General features: G+C 42.8%; 1 protein-coding gene across 1 annotated transcript; it reads right to left on the minus strand.

Moving 5' to 3' along the window:
• Positions 1-297: 297 nt before the first annotated feature.
• TYW3 (tRNA-yW synthesizing protein 3 homolog) lies at positions 298-17,079 on the minus strand. Its single transcript, XM_041748786.1, has 6 exons — positions 16,843-17,079; positions 13,308-13,388; positions 11,568-11,666; positions 11,279-11,350; positions 8,872-9,005; positions 298-751 (listed from the first exon to the last, which is right to left on the minus strand). Exons 1-6 carry the CDS (start codon positions 17,077-17,079, stop codon positions 532-534), a joined length of 843 nt encoding a protein of 280 aa, XP_041604720.1. The 3' UTR covers positions 298-531.
• Between the last annotated feature and the right edge of the window lie 25 nt (positions 17,080-17,104).

The following is a 17,104-nucleotide window of genomic DNA, read 5'->3' on the forward strand; positions in this document are numbered from 1 at the left end:
GGCAAGCTCTGGTTTGTGAGAAATAACGAGAAAAGACGGTTCACGTATTTTGTCCTGAACAAAAAACGTTATCAGTTGCTTTCTCCACAAGGTCAAAAAAAGAGGAAGGTCTTCTTACCGGACATCACGGCAACAAAAAGCAAACTCATCCCCTTTAAAAGGCTGGAGATTTCAAAGTGAAAAACGAAATTAAGTGTTGTGATGATTTTTACTCAAACATTTCCAATGTCAAGTTTCCCTTGAAAGAGTATTACAATTTTGTTTTGCAGAAGTAGAAGTTGAAACTTAAAAAAGAGAGGCATTAAGAAGTCCATTTTATTTTTGCAATGAATCTCTATGTGACTAAAACAGATGGTATCTAATGAGCAAATATTATACAGTTATTTTTAAAAATTCAGGATTTCTCTAAAATATACAGAGAGAAGAAATCTTGGTTTTCCGAGTGGCTCATACACTCAAGAAACTAAAGTACTCTTATAAAGAGCAGCTCTGTAATGTCTATTAGACACATTATTCTACCAAGACCGAATCTTAGTAATCTTCAGGGAAGATGGTAACACTCATTCCTGGGTCATCATCATTTTCACATTCTTTAGCATTTTCTTCAGTAATACATTTGCCACATGCTGCTTCTGGGTTTCTCTTCTTCTTATGAGTATAGGATGAATTACTTTTATCTTTGATTTTCTCTTTTGCATGTGAGTTAGTAATAGTTTCTTTTTCCAAAGCATGTTGTAGGCAGTTGTAAAACCTGCAGAGAGATAAGTACTACTGTCATATCTGTGTTTTCAAACAGAAGGACTGAAATACATCCAGAGGTTATAAATTATATAAATTTGATAGTGTTTCATATGAATCTTAAAATATAAACTGAATTGGAGAAATAATATGCTTCTTGCTTTTATATGATCATTTAAGGAGATGTGTTTCCAGTTCTTCGAGAACACTGCTGAAAATTGGGTTGGAAACATCTCTTGACAATCTGTAATCTATCTCTCAATTTCTATTCCAGATGTAGGAGTCAAACAAAACGGTAAAAACAGAGAAATTATTTTTCTTTATAAAAAATCATAAACGTAATAAAATCTCACTTTAGAGAATTCAGCAAAAATATGAGGTTACAAATACGGACTACCTCTACAGAACTACCTAGAAATAACCTCTCAGTATTTTTATTCTTTCTAATTTATTAATGTATTCTCAATTAATGTATTTATACATGTACCCATATACTTACTTTTACAGAATTACTATACTTATACATTGTTTTATCAAATTTAGTATTTATTGAAAACATTTTTTATCATAAAATAAACTTAAAAAAAAAAAGATATCCTTAGCAAGTAGTACAATGCTGACACACTCGGTAAAAGTAAGTGAATAAATAACCACTGAACAAAAAGGTGAGTATGGATATCATATCCTAGATCCCCAAGTATAGTCATCCGGACGCTGAGACCTCCCTTGCCACTGTGAGGATCTCATCATGCCCATATATTCTATTATAATGGCAAAGTGTCACAGAATTTTTGACACCTACTGAATAGATTGCTGTTTGGACCAATTTTTTTCTTTCTTTAATTCAATAACCAGGCTAAGTTCTACTTGTAAAGACTCTGAAACTCCCCTAAAAAAAAAACCCCAAGATATTCATCTGCTTCCAAATATTCCACACAATTCTAATGCACACCTGACCTGATCACAACATATCCTGTCCATATTTCAAGGACTCACCACTCATGTATACCTTGATACCCAGCACCACACTTGGCAGATACTAGGTGCTCAACAGACATTTCCTCGGTGAATAAATGAATCTCAAGGGGGAAGTAACAGTATGAGGATAAACATAATAGTAGGAGGCACAGCAAAAGGCTTTGAAAAATACTGATTGGTGACTTCTTAGATCCTGTTCTGTGGTAACAACCTTTTAATTTAATGCACACCGCCCCATCCTCGCTTAACTGAAACCTGGTTCCCCCACAGAGACACCATCTGCTCTGCATTCCTCTCAAGTGGAGATGCTTATTTTTCTGTATCCCACTTGACGCAGAGTTGAGATGTCAGAATTTAGCTGGCTCACCAAGGCTTCGCCAGACCGAACTCCTTTAGCTGCCCCTCATGCCATCTACCAGTATTTTGTTCAGTCTCTTACATTCATGGAAACCCCTACACTTGGCATGATCTTTCTCTCCAGGTCCTACCATCATCCCAGGTGATGTCAATGACTGGCTTTCTTTCATCTTGCACACTGCCCGTTTGGAATATCAACAAAATGACCCAGTAGCATGACTTACGTAAAACAGCTAAGTCCAAAACTTAATGCCATCAAATGCTGTGAAGCGCCCCTATTTGAACTCATAAGAGGCCATCCGTGATGTGCAACTTCATTTCCTACCGTCCCCCTCCCAACCCTGAACTTTAGACTCAGATAACCAAGTCTTTTTTCTGGATTATACTTTATTCCTAGGAAATTAAAGATTAAATTGCTCTTTTATGACCACAGAGAATTAATAGCTTATGTAAAGTATTTTGTCTATCACATTAAAAAAGTAATTAAAGAGGAATAGGTGCCTTACTTTAATTAATCTTCCACTAAAGAACTTAAGAGTTCAAAGCTACATCTTTGGGGTACCCCAAAACAACTGGTAAAATGGAACAAAGACCCTGTTGTCTGAAAGCCAAGAATAATTCCTTCAAATACTTTTTCCTTGTCCTTTTTAAAGGGAATTTTTAAAAGGTTCTTTGCAAAAAAAGAAAAAAAAAAAAGGTTCTTTGCAAAACTATCTCTCTCAAGAAGTCAGAAATTTGTTTTGCAATTACATGCTCTCCATGAATTCTAAAGCCCAATTCTTAAAGTGAGATTTTCTCAGCTCTCACAGGCAACAAAAAGAATTCAGAATATAAAAAGAAAGGTATGCACAGGCAATGGTCTTCCCAACCCCAAAGAAAATCAAATTGTCTTCAGTTTCTCTACTTCTGCAGTCAAGAGCATCATGCCCCAGGGCAACTTGTACTTCCTTCTCTTCCAGACAGAACTTTTTAGAGCAGCCCTAGGAAAATGAATTCTTGTTTTTCAGGTCAGTTAGAGGACCACTTGCAAAAATATATGATATTTCTCTGATTTCTGAAACAGGAACATAAAAATAATGAGATCTAGGCACAATTGCATACCCTTTTAGGCTTCCATTATTCACAAATAACAAATAAGGCTATTTTCATATATACGTATTTAGATTTTACTTTGATTAAACTCTAGCATTTTTATTAAAAAACAGGTATGTGACAGAGCCTGTGCCAGGCGGTGGAAAGAGAGGTAAAAGACCTGGTCGTGCCCTCAAGCTCAGTATTTAATGGGAGCTGCAGAACTGTAAAGACACATTCAGCATGCCCTGAGAAAGACCAAAGTTGGGGCCCGCCCCCTGGGGGAACCCTGCTTCCAGTGACATCATGAAATGCTCCTTGGAAAACAACCCAATGCCCGGGCTGAATTGCAACAACGGACGGAAGCTGGCAAGGTAGGGGAGAGGAAAAAAATGAGGGGACTAGATATCCAAGGGGGAACTGTACAAAAATAAAGTATGTGTTTTCACTTTTTATTATTTATTTCTTTGATCTTAAATGCATAGGGAAATGTGTGACTTATTATTTACCTGCTTTAGTTCCATTGTTAAAAATAAGACTAGTGACTACGAGGAGTCGAAGACATCTGTTATCCTTGCCCCCTCCTACTTTCTACCCCAATTTCCAGGCTGTCCCCATGTCCGGTTTACATTCTGCACTATCAGTCCCATTCATCTTGCTATTCAAGCTCCTGTTCCTTCTCACCTGGACTATGGCGCAAAAGCCTACACCCACTCGCTCTTATCTCAAAGTCGTCTTACACGTCCTCCGGAATAATCTACTTTGAAGCCTTGTAAGTAGCACTATTGATGGAAAAAGTCAGTTACCAAATGTAGCGAACATTTATTAAGCACTATTCTCATGCTAGCCGCTCAAAAAATATAAATAAGAAATAAGAAACTGTCAATGACTTTGGGGAACTCAACTTAATGGGTTAGCTTCTAAGTCCATTTATGGTTTATTATTAATTCAAGAAACATGTACTAGTTCTCTACTATGAGCTGGACACTAGGTTAGGTTTTGGGATAAGAAACACTTAAAGCGTGAATGTGTACGGTTGGTGGCAGGGAGAAGTCAGTCCTATTTTCAATGGGAGCACACTGCAGTAGGAATAAAAAGGATATACATACAATTAATGTAATTCAATATGGTTCCTATTTCTGTTTTGCACTGAGGAATATAAACTGTAACGATACTGACAATAAGAATCTGAACCAAGGAAATGGAGATAGGGTTGAGACTAGGACAAGAAAGCTAATCAGGAAAGGCTGATGAGTATTCTAATTAGATATGTTCAAAAAGTTATTGGATATGTAGGCTCAGGACTTGAGAGAGATTTGGAAGACCTATCGCTATGTGGGGACGTAGCTGAAGCAATGGGCCAAGGAACGGTACCTTAGAGAACAATAATTAACCAAGAGACAGAATCATAAGGAGAATCCAGAAGGAAGCTAAGGAGGAAGCTACCACAAGCAGGAAGGAAAGCAGCAAAGTGATAGAGTTTCATATACCTCCCCACAGGTGTATGAAAAAATGCTCCATGTCATGAACCATCAAGGAAACACAAATCAGAACCACAGAGGTACCATCTCACACCTGTCAGCATAGCAATCCTCAAAAATAAATAAATAAATAAATAAATAAATAAATAAATAAATAAATAAGTGATTAAATAAATAAATAAATAAATCCCACAAGAAACAAGCGTTGGCAAAGGTGCTGAGAAAAGGGGACCCTTGTGCGTTGCTGGTGGGAATATAAAACCGCATGGCAGTCCTTCAAAGAATTAAACACAGAGCTACCATACGACCTGGCAATTCCACTTCTGGGTATACGCCCACAAGAACGGAAAGCAGGACTCAGACATTTGTACACATGTGTTCATGGCAGCATTAGTCACAATGACTTAAAGATGGAGAAATCCCAAATGTCCATTGATGAGTGAATGGATAAATAAAATGTGGTATATAAACACAATGGAGTATTATTTAGTCTTAAAAAGAACTGTGATACTTGCTACAACATGGATAAACTCTGAAGATGGTACACAAGTGAAATACGCCGACACGAAAGGGCAAGTATGGTAAGACTGCACTTACCTGAGGGACCAAGAACAGACCAGCTCATCGTAACAGAAAACAGAATAGTGGTTACCAGAGGCTGGGAGTCTGGATGACAAAAAGGTTCTCAAGATGGACAGTGGCGATGGTGGGGGCTGCATTACATGTGAGTGTACATAATGCTATTGAAATATATGGTTAAAATGGCCAATTTTATGTCATATATATTTTACCATAAAAAAGAAGAGTTTAATAAAAACCAACCAACCATTGGAAATAGGTTCATTTACTTTTTCTGTCCATCTGTCCACTGTTGGACTTTTTCTGTCCAACAGTATTATATGCCAATTGATTCAGCCCCTTTACTCTTAGCATTTTCTTACTACAAGTTAGTGAAGAGAGGAACACAGAACATGGCTAATTTCGTTTTGCTCATAGTCAAATGTGTGGTTTCATCTGACACAAGTCAGTCCTGATCTCTTATTAACAGGTCCAAAGATAGTCTCCTTCTTATAATTGGTAAATAGATCTCCAAACTTTTGTATTTTTTACCTGGAAATCATTATATATAAATTTATTTTATTCTTCCCACTAACAAGTGGCCTTGGGAATTGTTTTACAGAAACAAGACCTTTTTTATATTAAGAACATTTTACCATTTAACTCTGACTTTTATGTTTCTAGATCATTTCTTTTCTTTTTTTTTTTTTTATTAAAGATTTTATTTATTTATTCACGAAAGACAAAAAGAGAGAGAGAGAGAGGCAGAGACACAGGCAGGGAGAAGCAGGCTCCATGCAGGGAGCCCGACGTGGGACTCGATCCCGGGTCTCCAGGATCATGCCCTGGGCTGAAGGCGGCGCTAAACCCCTGAGCCACCCAGGCTGCCCCTAGATCATTTCTTATTGCTGAAATGTGACTCATTAGGATTTGACTTTTAAAAATTCTACCATAGTTATTTGAATTGTGAAACTTTGGTCCTATGACGAACCCATTTTTAGTACTCAAGGTCTGACTGCAGAACTTATCACCTCCAATGTTTATTTTTTCACTTTTCCACATCAGAAGGGTAACTTTTTTTCTGCATTTGGTTGAAAGTACAGCTGTTCCCAAGGGAGCTTTCTAATTTGTTCCCCCTTTCTGAATTCACATGTAATCTTCTAATCAGTATCTTAAGACACTTTTTACCCTTCTTTAATTTTTCCCTGATTTTATATGATGAGCATGGCTCTCTTGATAGCAGCATGCACACTATAATCTCAAAACATATTTTTGAGTCAATGGATTTAAAGTATAATTTGATTTTATAGTTAGTGAACGTGGCTCAATTAACTTCACCAGGTGTATAGTTAGTTGCTCTTGGGCTATATTTATAATCTTGTTGAAATTCAAGTAAGGAAACAGAGAAACTGATTTGTTACTTCCTATATTTTAGCAAAGAGCCTCACTGGAATACAGTCTAGGAAATGTAGTCAACTTGTGGAATGTTACTGTAAGTACCTACATGTAGTTCAGACTCCTAGTCTGGTGAAGCGGCTGGGTGCTCCTCAGCACTTACTGGATATTGTCACTTCATTCAGAATGTTTGCTCAAAGCACCTTGTAGCCAGGTCACCCCACAGCGGTTTTCAACCAGGGTCCTTCCTACTGGAAAATTAAGCTCTCATGCCCTAAGAAATCCAATGTATATAATGAGTTAACGTCTCTCCCATGTATCTAGAATGGAAGATGTGTACCATTGTTGAAACAGTCGCTTGAATAATTTTGTGAATTCTGTGGTTGAAATGAGAAGTCCTCGTTAAGAGAGCCCGGACGGTGGTACCGACGTGATCACAGGTTTATTTTCTGTATGTGCCGATGGAGGAGGAAAAGAACTACCCTACCCTGAGAATCCATGACGTGACAGGGATAGGGCCGGTCATTAGGTAGATGCTGTTTAATGTATACTAAAGTTGTTATTTAAGATATGTACATCTCCCAAGTTAGAGAGAAGAAAAGTGACATCAAGAGAGTTGAGTAAGTTGTGGTGGAAGCTGGAGTCAAACTCAGTTCTGCTCCTGAATGTGGAGCAGAACTGAGTTTGACTGAGTTTTTTTTTTTTTGTTTTTTGTTTTTATCAAAATAAATTTATTAAAAGTATTCAAAGACCATGTCAAAGTTTAGCTGCCTTCAGGACGGTTTTTGGCACTCATCATGAACAATGTAGTTTCCTACATAACAGCACTCGTTCTGTTATAAGACTTAACAATTCAAACAGACCATTTCAGTTTTAGTGTTACAGAAGACAACAGTACTGATGATCTGTAGTCGTATGAACTTCAACACCCTTGCACACAGCAAACATTTTAATATTAGTTATTCTAAATAACTAAAACTAAAACCACTGTGTGGTAATGGACTGAATTAGGGAAAGATATACAGCCAGCTAGCTAAGGCCACATAATCCCAGACCTATTGGTTTTAAATGTGTTTGGACCAACAGTATCACATCAGACCTTTGGGTCTCCCATTCCTGCCTTTCCAGTGTGAGTGAGACACACCACATTTAGACCACTTTCTCCCTGGGTTCTAGACAGAGCTATGGGAGCCGTCCCAACACAAGCTTCTCCTACACAGTCACCGGCTTCCTGATTCACTAACTAAGTGGTATACCTCTTCCCACCATCGTATACTGCTACCACTGGCGCCGATAGCCTTAGCTACCTCAAAAAAAAAAAAAAAAAGTAGGTATTAAGGAATTTTAAGCAGGCAAGTTAAATAATAGGATTTCTCTGCACTATACAGACAGGATTCGGATGGTGATACAGAGTATGGCGTGGCAGAGACACGCTAGAAACCTTCTATTATGAGACAGGTAACAAGGCTATTGCAGATGTGGAATAAACAGTGTGACAAGTACAGATGGGAAGAGAACGATTTAAGAATTACTTGGGCAGTGACTGACTGGTTGTGAGGTAAGCAAGGGGATGGGGAGAAGGGGAAATGACAACACGTCGGCCGTTACTCCTTGAAGAACTCGGGGGCATACGTCTTGCTGATGGTAGATTGCTGGCCTCGCTTTCATATAAGAAAGGCAACACTACAGTCACTTCTTTATGTCAAAAACTCTTATTTTTATGAAAAAGTTGAAAAGAAAGTCATGCGAGAGGAGGTAAAGTTAAAGGAGAAGAGAAGTAGAGAGATGTGAATTGACAGCCACAATCCTTCCTCCTGGGACAATTACGGCAATTCTAGATCCAGTCCATACGAACCAGCCGCATATGGAAAATATTTATTACGCTAAAATTAACCAGGTTGCTCTCCCCAAAAGGAGATTCTTGATACTGTCCAGTGGATCACATCCAGGGGGGAGTGTGCACCGCTTCCTGGCTGCCTTCGACTTGATCGGTTACGGTCCCTGTCACCGCCGCTGGGCTCTCTCACCGGAGGGATTGGGTTTCTCTCCCTTAGGCCGGCTGCCGGCAGTCCTGTCCCGCTATCCTCCACGGCGCTTCCCCTTTACACGCCATGTAGGACCCGTTACAGTCTGGACTACTCTCATTTATTACTTTGATCCTTTTTTTTATTATCTGTGATAAGACTACAAATACAAAAGCAGTTGGGAGTATAAACTGAAGGCGGCGTGTATCGATATTTTCAAAGATGACCTAGATAGATAAGAGTAAGACAGAAATATCCAATTAATATACCTTTCAATCCTCTTCTTGTTTTCCTCCATCTTTTGATTTGCTACCTTTAACAGGAAGTCGATATATTCCTCGGTCACCATCAGTTTTCCCTTATGGCTTAATGGAACTTCTAAGCCATGGGTGCTCCGGACAGCCTACAGGGAACAAACGACTTAGATATGATCACTTATGTACTAGAGACACTGAAGATAACTACAGACAAGTCCCAGTCAGGGCTGTGTTTAAACATAGTTTGGTTCTATTACAGGATTTGACGCTTTAATATCCTTTAGCTAAACACAGCGGAACTGAAGATTAGGGTTTCCCATCACATGAAGTTATTTCTTAAGAAAGTCGTTCTACGCATTGTCTTTCAGAGAAGCAGATAATATCCAAAAATCCCATCACTGTTTAAGTTTCAGTCTCACTAAAGCCTAGAAAGCTTTAATACACTAGTTAAAGAGAAGAAATAAATGCAAGCTCAACAAAAGCTTCAAGGGAAAATCGAAGGGGACTGGCTGCGGAAGAGCCACTCACTGCTGCCTGAGCAGAGCGTGTGGCTGTAAGAATAAGCAGTGCCTGTTCTATCTCACGAAGTGGCTGCTTTCTCCGTGCTTTAGGGTCGCCCATCTTAGTGAACCTGTTCCTGAAACAGTCAATGTGTTCCAAGTAAATCCAAACAGTGCAAACAGGTTGAGAACCAGCAATGAAAACTATTAGGAGAGATACAACTTCTTTCAGTGGACTTTTACTGAGCATCTACAGGGTTCTAGGCCCTATAAGAGGTGGGAAGACACAAGATAAATATAATATGATCCCTGCCTTTAAGAGCCAACACTTTAAAACAGGAAATAAACAAGTGAACAAAGAATCACAACATAGGTCCTACGCCAGGAAAGAGATAGACACGTACATGTACATATATACACCCATGCGGGGCTAAGGAACTGTGGAAGAGGAACAACTAGTTGGGGCTCATGCCTCGGCTTTATGGGAAAGATAGCATTTGAGTTAGGATTTTTTTAAGTGCAATGTAAGAATGGGGTCAGGGGACATTCCAGCCAGAAAATGACTTACCTATAGTCACGGAGACATGAAAGAACATGATACATTTGGGAAATAACTAATAGTTTTCTCTCTGGCTGGAGCATAAGTATGCTAGCAGGAAATGAGCATGAATAAGGTAAATGGAAAATATTTGGGTAAGGCCTTAAATACCAGGGGAAATATAGGGAGACCCTGACTTTTCTAAAAGGGGGATTCGGATAGTGTTGGCTTAGGGGCACCGAAGGAGAGGATGGGTAGCCCGAAGACCAGTCGCAGACCACTGTAAAGACCGAGGGGAGGGACCATGATGGCTTAAGTAGAGGCAGGGACAGAGGGAGAGGAAAGGTGGAGCTGGGCGTTAGGAAGTTAGAGGCAGATGTGACAGGACGTGTAACTAACTGAATGTAGAAGGCAAAGGAATGGAAAGCGAACGAACGGTTCTTTCTTGCTTGGGCTACCTGATGGAGTGTAGGGGAAGGAGATGGACACAAACCAGTACTGTGTGCTTTGACTTTCTATTTAGGTACGCTTTTTTGTAGGTGTCTTCTTTTGTAAGCCATCTCTATACGGGGAATGAGCAATTTGTTAAAAAATAAATAGAAAATAGGAAAAGTTGAGGGAGCTAGCATCGGAGAAAACCTGAAATAGGTCAAAAGCAAAGAACATAGACCATTACAAATAGTAAATACCACAGATCAGAACAGGGCAAAATCACTAGGCGCTGACTTGGCCAGGAAAGGACTCAGCTGGAGGCTTAGAAAGGGCTGTAAAGATCATCTAGTCCAGGGCTGGCAAACTTTTTTTGTAAAAGGATAGAGAGTAAATATTTCTGACTTTGCGGCCATATGTTATCACAACTGCTCAGTTTTACCACCGTAGCACAAAAGCAACCTGTGATAGTAATTTACCAAGTGAGAGTAGTGGGATTTGACCTTCCGTGGACTGGACTTGGCCCCCACGCAGTAGTTTGCTGGACTCCTGATATGGCCAAGAAAAGTCAGAGCTGAGGGATTAAGGAGCTTCCCCAAGTTCATACAGCCATGGCTGTGGTGCAGCCAGTATCCGTGTAGAGGACTTTAGACCCCCTGCCTATGATTCTTTCCACTATATCATGGTGCTTATTAAATGGAGTCTTGACTATTTAGGAATCAGGCTGAAAGTAAGCAGAGGAGGATTCTATAAAATAAGAGCTCAAACGCAAATCTAAGAACTCTGTATTCTTGTCTATAGGAAAGACTAAGGTACTGAAGATTTCTGAGCAAGGGAATGGCAAGAAGATTTGAGGAGGGAGAGATTAGAAGCAGAGGAGTCTAATGAAGTTATTCAATAGTATGAATCACTTCATGCCCAAAGAATTGTTTTTTGTCAAAAGTTATCTTACCAACATAGTCTTTCCTCTCTTTCCCACGGTTATGCCAGAGTTCCTGAAACCAGAATCTATTGCCACTGAATGCTGTAAGAAAATGAATTGGTTAAATTCTGATAATCTGGCTAATCAGATAAACTGGTTAGCTCTACAAATTGCAGAAACATATGTCACCCCAAACCTACAATTAAATTAAAAAAGTCGTCAACTAAAAAACTAATATCACATTATTTTTTTGGTAGATTTAAAGCTTAGAATCAAGTCTACCCACATACTAAATTCAAGTATAATCATACAATTTTACCAGAATCTGTGCATCCTGCAACTGTCGACACTGCACATGAAGAACAAGCGGTTCAAATTTCAAAATGGCATCGCCATTTGCTTTCTTCAGAGCCGCAAGCTAAACAAATGAAAAATATTGGTATCAGACACCAATATACGATTCTTTTCATTGGTGACCCTTTACCATGTGCAACTTCAGTTTTTCCCAGAAACATTCAGAATCATCCAGCATCCTTTTTCTGCAATAACTTTTCACTCTGCTTTCTCAGTCCTCGTTCTCCAAAAACTGATTAATCTGCTTATTCTTTTCAAAGACCTGATTTCTCGTTCTCCCATAAACCTCTTGTGTCTTTCTTTCCAGCCATACCTTGAAAAGTAAACTACTACTCTATGTAACTCCATAACAGATTTTCATTAAGGAATATGGTCTGAGGGCGTCGGGCTCGCTCATTCTCTAGAGGACGTGACTCTCGATCCTGAGGTCATGAGTTCAAGCCCCATGTGGGGCATAAAGCCTACTTAAAAAAATAAATAAAGGAATATGATATGAAAGTTCTGTTTAAATGCTTTGTTATTAGATTGAAGTTTGAGACACATGTATGTCTGAGTTAGAATTTATACGAGGTGGTTGCTATTTCTGTCCACCTCGTATCCTTGGGCAGTATCCTCTCTTCTTCATACCATTTGATTTCGATGGGACTGCCAATTGTGACCCTATCACTCATGACTCCTGCTATCATAATAGCAGACATGCCAAGTGCCTAGGTCTGAGGAAGGACAGTATTCCACTCTACTGGCAAAAATTACTGATCTCAGGGGGAAGACATCTCACCCACGCAGGATGACTCAGGCTCCTCTGGGAATGATATCTGACTATCAGCAAGAAATCTTTTTTTTTTTTATTTAATTTTTATTTATTTATGATAGTCACAGAGAGAGAAAGAGAGGGAGGCAGAGACATAGGCAGAGGGAGAAGCAGGCTCCATGCACCGGGAGCCTGATGTGGGATTCGATCCTGGGTCTCCAGGATCACGCCCTGGGCCAAAGGCAGGCGCCAAACCGCTGCGCCACCCAGGGATCCCAAAGAAGTCTTTTTCTGCTGGGGCTGCTGGCAGCTATCTTTCCTGCCACAAAGACTGTCTGCAGCAGAAGAGGACAAGGGCAACTACACAGAAAGAACCAGTCCCCACAGAAGGAGATGAAGAGTGAGTGAGTACCCTAAGACATATGAGCACCTGAACAGGTAAAGTGCCTGAATGATACAGACTTACATGAACTCATTTCAAGATTTTAATTTCTGAAACTAAATAACCCAGGACAGATAGGAAGATTTACAAGAAGCAATCCAGGTAAGTAATGCATAATTTATTTCTATCAGTATGCTGGCAATATATAGATAGTACTAATCCCTTTCTCCTAGCTCCTTTCTCCTTGTATAATTTGTTCCAGGTTACAGAGTTATCGAATGGTCGAAATGAAACTCAAATCTTCCATCTATATATGTGTCCAACATCCATGCACTCCCTATGTCCAAGAGGATGTGTTTTCTTAAGCAATAAGTAATGCTTATATACATATTTATATTTTATCTCCTATAAATTAAAAAAAAAAACACTGTAATAATTCTCTTCAGGCTTTCTAATCTTCAGTCATTGTAATTATGCACATAAATCCACCTTGAATGTCTTATTCTTTTCAAATGTATTTAATGTGATTATGAGTTGCAAGTTTATTTCTAAGTTTACACATAAAAACTTACCACATCATCCTTTACGCAAGGTTTGTGTGTAACCAGTAGCCAGCAACAGTTTTGCTTTTGAACTTCAAAACCATTTATACCCTGAAATATAAAAAAAAAATGTAATTTAATCATGTAATATTTATACAAATAATAAATACAATGCTTGGCATGATTGTAAGCTTTCTTAATTAGTAGTAATTTTAAGTATTACTGAGAACAGTTCACGAGGCTTTGGGTAAAGTTAGCCCAAAACAAAAATGAACCATATTACTTGAGATGGAAAGAAAATAGTTTAAGGTATGAGAACTTAGTATTTTCTGAAATATGGTTGTGATTTTGTCAGGAGAAAAGGGATTCTTGTAAGGGGTTGTATGCTAGCGGCCGTGAGTTGCACTCTGTTTTATTTGGCTTGCACTATATATGTATACATATACATATACATATACATATACATATACATATACATATACATATATATTTGTGTGTGTGTGAGAGAGAGAGAGAGAGAGAGAAAGAGGTGTGTTTGTGTGAGAGAGAGGAGAGAGCACAAGAGCTGGGGATGGGGGTAGGGAGGTGGACAGGGCAGAGGGAGATGGAAAGAGAATCTTAAGCAGGCTCCACGACCCTAAGATCATGACCTCATCCAAAATCAAGTCACATGCTCCACTGAATGAGCCACCCAGGCGCCCCTTGGCTTGTACAATATTTAAAAACAAAAAACCATGGAATTCTCTTTGTAATAAGGCACTGTCCCAATCCCACAGAGGACTTATTACTTTTTACTGACAAGTGAGCTGTTCACACCCTATATCTCTAGTCTCTAAAGGCATACATTTGTAATATCTAGGCCAGACTATATAGAGTCCCAAAGGGCAGAGCTAGGGCTGCAAAAGTCAAAGCTTCAAGAAGCCAATACCTTCACATAATATCTTTTGTTTATTAACTGGAAAAAAAGGTTTATTTGTAAAGTTCTATTAGACTCTGGGGATAAGCAGATCCTACCCTCTGGGAGGCTGGAAAAAGGATGTAGGAGAGCACACTTATTCTTAAATCCCTATATTTTTACAAAGTAACTATTTTTTACAATGAGTTCACAGGAGATTTGGCTGTCTAGCTCTGGAAGGGGGAAGAGCTGTGCTGGTCCTAAATAACTGGTTTGCTTTCATTGAATGACCTCTGTGACGTTTATTGGACCTTATGCTGGCTGCTCTAAATGTTAGAGCACTGATCTGATCTGATGCTAACCCACCTCTAGCAAATTTATAGAACCTAGAGGGCCTGTCTGGGAACTAATGCTGTCTGTAGCTTCATCTTATCCATACTTCCTTCATCCAGATTTTCCCACTTTCAATTTTTCCTCTTGTATTGCTTTTCAGTAAGTTGATGCAAATCCTTTCTGAAACAAGGCTAAGTGAAGACAAATAATATACATAACATGAAAGGAGGTTCTCAAAAAATCCTAAGGCAGTTCAGAAGAAGCAGTCGTGACAAGTGGGCCTGTCCGCCTGTGTTTCCATGAGAGAGTTTTGGGAGTCACATCTCAAATACACAGAGATGGGGGGCGGGGAACATTTCAGGAGAAGTAAATATGAATAAGGGCAAAGGCAGGTTAAATACAAGAGGAAAATGTAATATTTGGGTAATTGGATAAACATGGAGTAGGAAATAAGAGAGCAGCAGAAGGGTTGGAAGGTGTATCAGAGTAGGGGTTTAGATTTTCTTTTTTTTTTTTTTTTTTGGTTTAGATTTTCTGATGTAATAAAGGATTTCAGCACAGGTAAGTGACATGCACAGAGTTGTCTTTAAGGAGGTGAATCTGTTAACAGCATGTAGCATAGTTTGGGGCAGAGAAGGTAGGTGAGTGGCCTTAGGAAAACACTACAGAAATCCAGATAAAATAAGGCAGTAGAAATAGGGGGAGGCAGAGAGCAAGCCCAGCTGGTGCCACGGCTTATGATGCAGTGGAGGCCATATAAAAATATACAGGCCTGCAGCCCGGGGCCTGATCCTGGGGACCCTGGATCGAGTCCCACGTCGGGCTCTCTGCATGGAGCCTGCTTCTGCCTCTGCCTGTGTCTCTGCCTCTCTGTCTCTGTGTCTCTATGAATAAATAAATAAATAAATCTTTATTTATATATATATATATATATATATATATATATATATATATATACAGACCCTGCTAAGCTGGGGGGGGGCAGCAAATGATCTAAATCTGAACGCGAATTCACGAGCATGCTGTGTTTCCATGCTCTGCACTGAATCTGACCTAACACTGACACGCAGGTGACTCCTGCAGCGCCCTGGACACGGCCAGGGGACGCCAAGCGCCTCCAGGTACCCGGCAATCCCGAGGAAGCTGATGGTCTACGATCCCCAGTTCATGCAACAGGGAGGGGGCCGAGTTCAGGTGACCCTCCCGAAGCCACAGAGCCAGGAAGTCCCACAGTTAGCCTCGAGTCCAAGCAGCATCCCTGCAAAGCCTGGGGCCCGGCCGCCGGCTCAGACCCACCCCAGCGCCCAGCGGCCTCAGGTAAGTGACCGGCGCCGCACTAACGGGGCCGGCCGCTGGGGGCAGCGCGGACCCCGGCCCCAGCACCCAGCCCCCCCCCCCCCGGCCCAGCACCCAGCCCCCCCCCCCCCCCCCCGGCCCAGCACCCAGCCCCCCCCCCCCGCCCCCAGCCCCCCCCCCGCCCAGCACCCAGCCCCCCCCGGCCCCCGGCCACGCCCAGGCCCCAGCCCCCCGCCCCGTCCCAAGCTCCGCCCTCGCCCCAGGCCGCAGCCCTGCCTCCAGGCCCCAGGCCTCGCCTCCAGCCCCCAGGCCTCGCCCCCAAGCCCCAGGCCGCAGCCCCGCCTCCAGCCCACAGGCCCCGCCCCCAGGCCCCAGCCCCGCCCCAGGCTCCGCCCCCAAGCCCCCCCCCGCCGCAGCCCCGCCTCCAGGCCCCAGGCTCCGCCCCCAAAGCCCCCCCCCCGCCGCAGCCCCGCCTCCAGCCCCCAGGCCTCGCCCCCAAGCCCCAGGCCTCGCCCCACCTCCAGCCCACAGGCCCCGCCCCCAATCCCCAGCCCCCAGGCCCCGCCCCCAAGCCTCAGGCCGCAGCCCCGCCTCCAGCTCCTAGGCCCCGCCTCCAGCCCCGCCTCCAGCCCCCAGGCTCCGCCCCGAAGCCCCCCCCGGCCGCAGCCCCGCCTCCAGCCCCCAGGGCCCGCCCCCAAGCTCCGCCCCCAGCCCCAGGCCCCGCCCCCAAGCCCCAGGCCGCAGCCCCGCCTCCACCCGTCTCCCGGGGGCGGCCGTCCGGGGGTCGCGGCGCCACCGCAGAGGAAGGCTCCTCGCCTTGCGAGGCAGCCCCCGAAGCCCCGGGCCTGCGGCGTCGCCGTCCCCCGGGGGCTGGTCGGGCGCAGGGGCCGCCTCACCCCGGCTTATGAGCCAGCACCGGGGTTGGCGGGCACGTTCGGTCCCCAGGGCACCGGCCCGGCTCCACCGCTGGGCTGCACCCTAGGCGCCCGGAGCACCCCGCGGAGCGCAGCCCGGGGCCGCCGCCGGGACGCGGGGCCTCACCCCGTCCAGGAGGACGATGCGCCCGGCGCAGGAGCTGGTGGTGAAGTACTGCTCGCGCCCGTTCAGCAGCTGCACGAGTCCCGCCGCACCCTCGTCCACGCTGCCCTTCCGGCTGAGGTCCGCTCGGCCCAGGCACTGCGCCTTCCATCTCCCGAATTCTGCAGCGCGATCCGTGCCGGGGAGGCCTCGGAGGCTCGGCGCGGACCGCGGCCCTGGCCGCTCCCTGGGGGCCGCCATGTTGCGGCGGCGGCGGCCGGGAAGG

This window comes from Vulpes lagopus, chromosome 3, assembly GCF_018345385.1.
Source record: "Vulpes lagopus strain Blue_001 chromosome 3, ASM1834538v1, whole genome shotgun sequence".
Lineage (NCBI taxonomy): Eukaryota > Metazoa > Chordata > Mammalia > Carnivora > Canidae > Vulpes > Vulpes lagopus.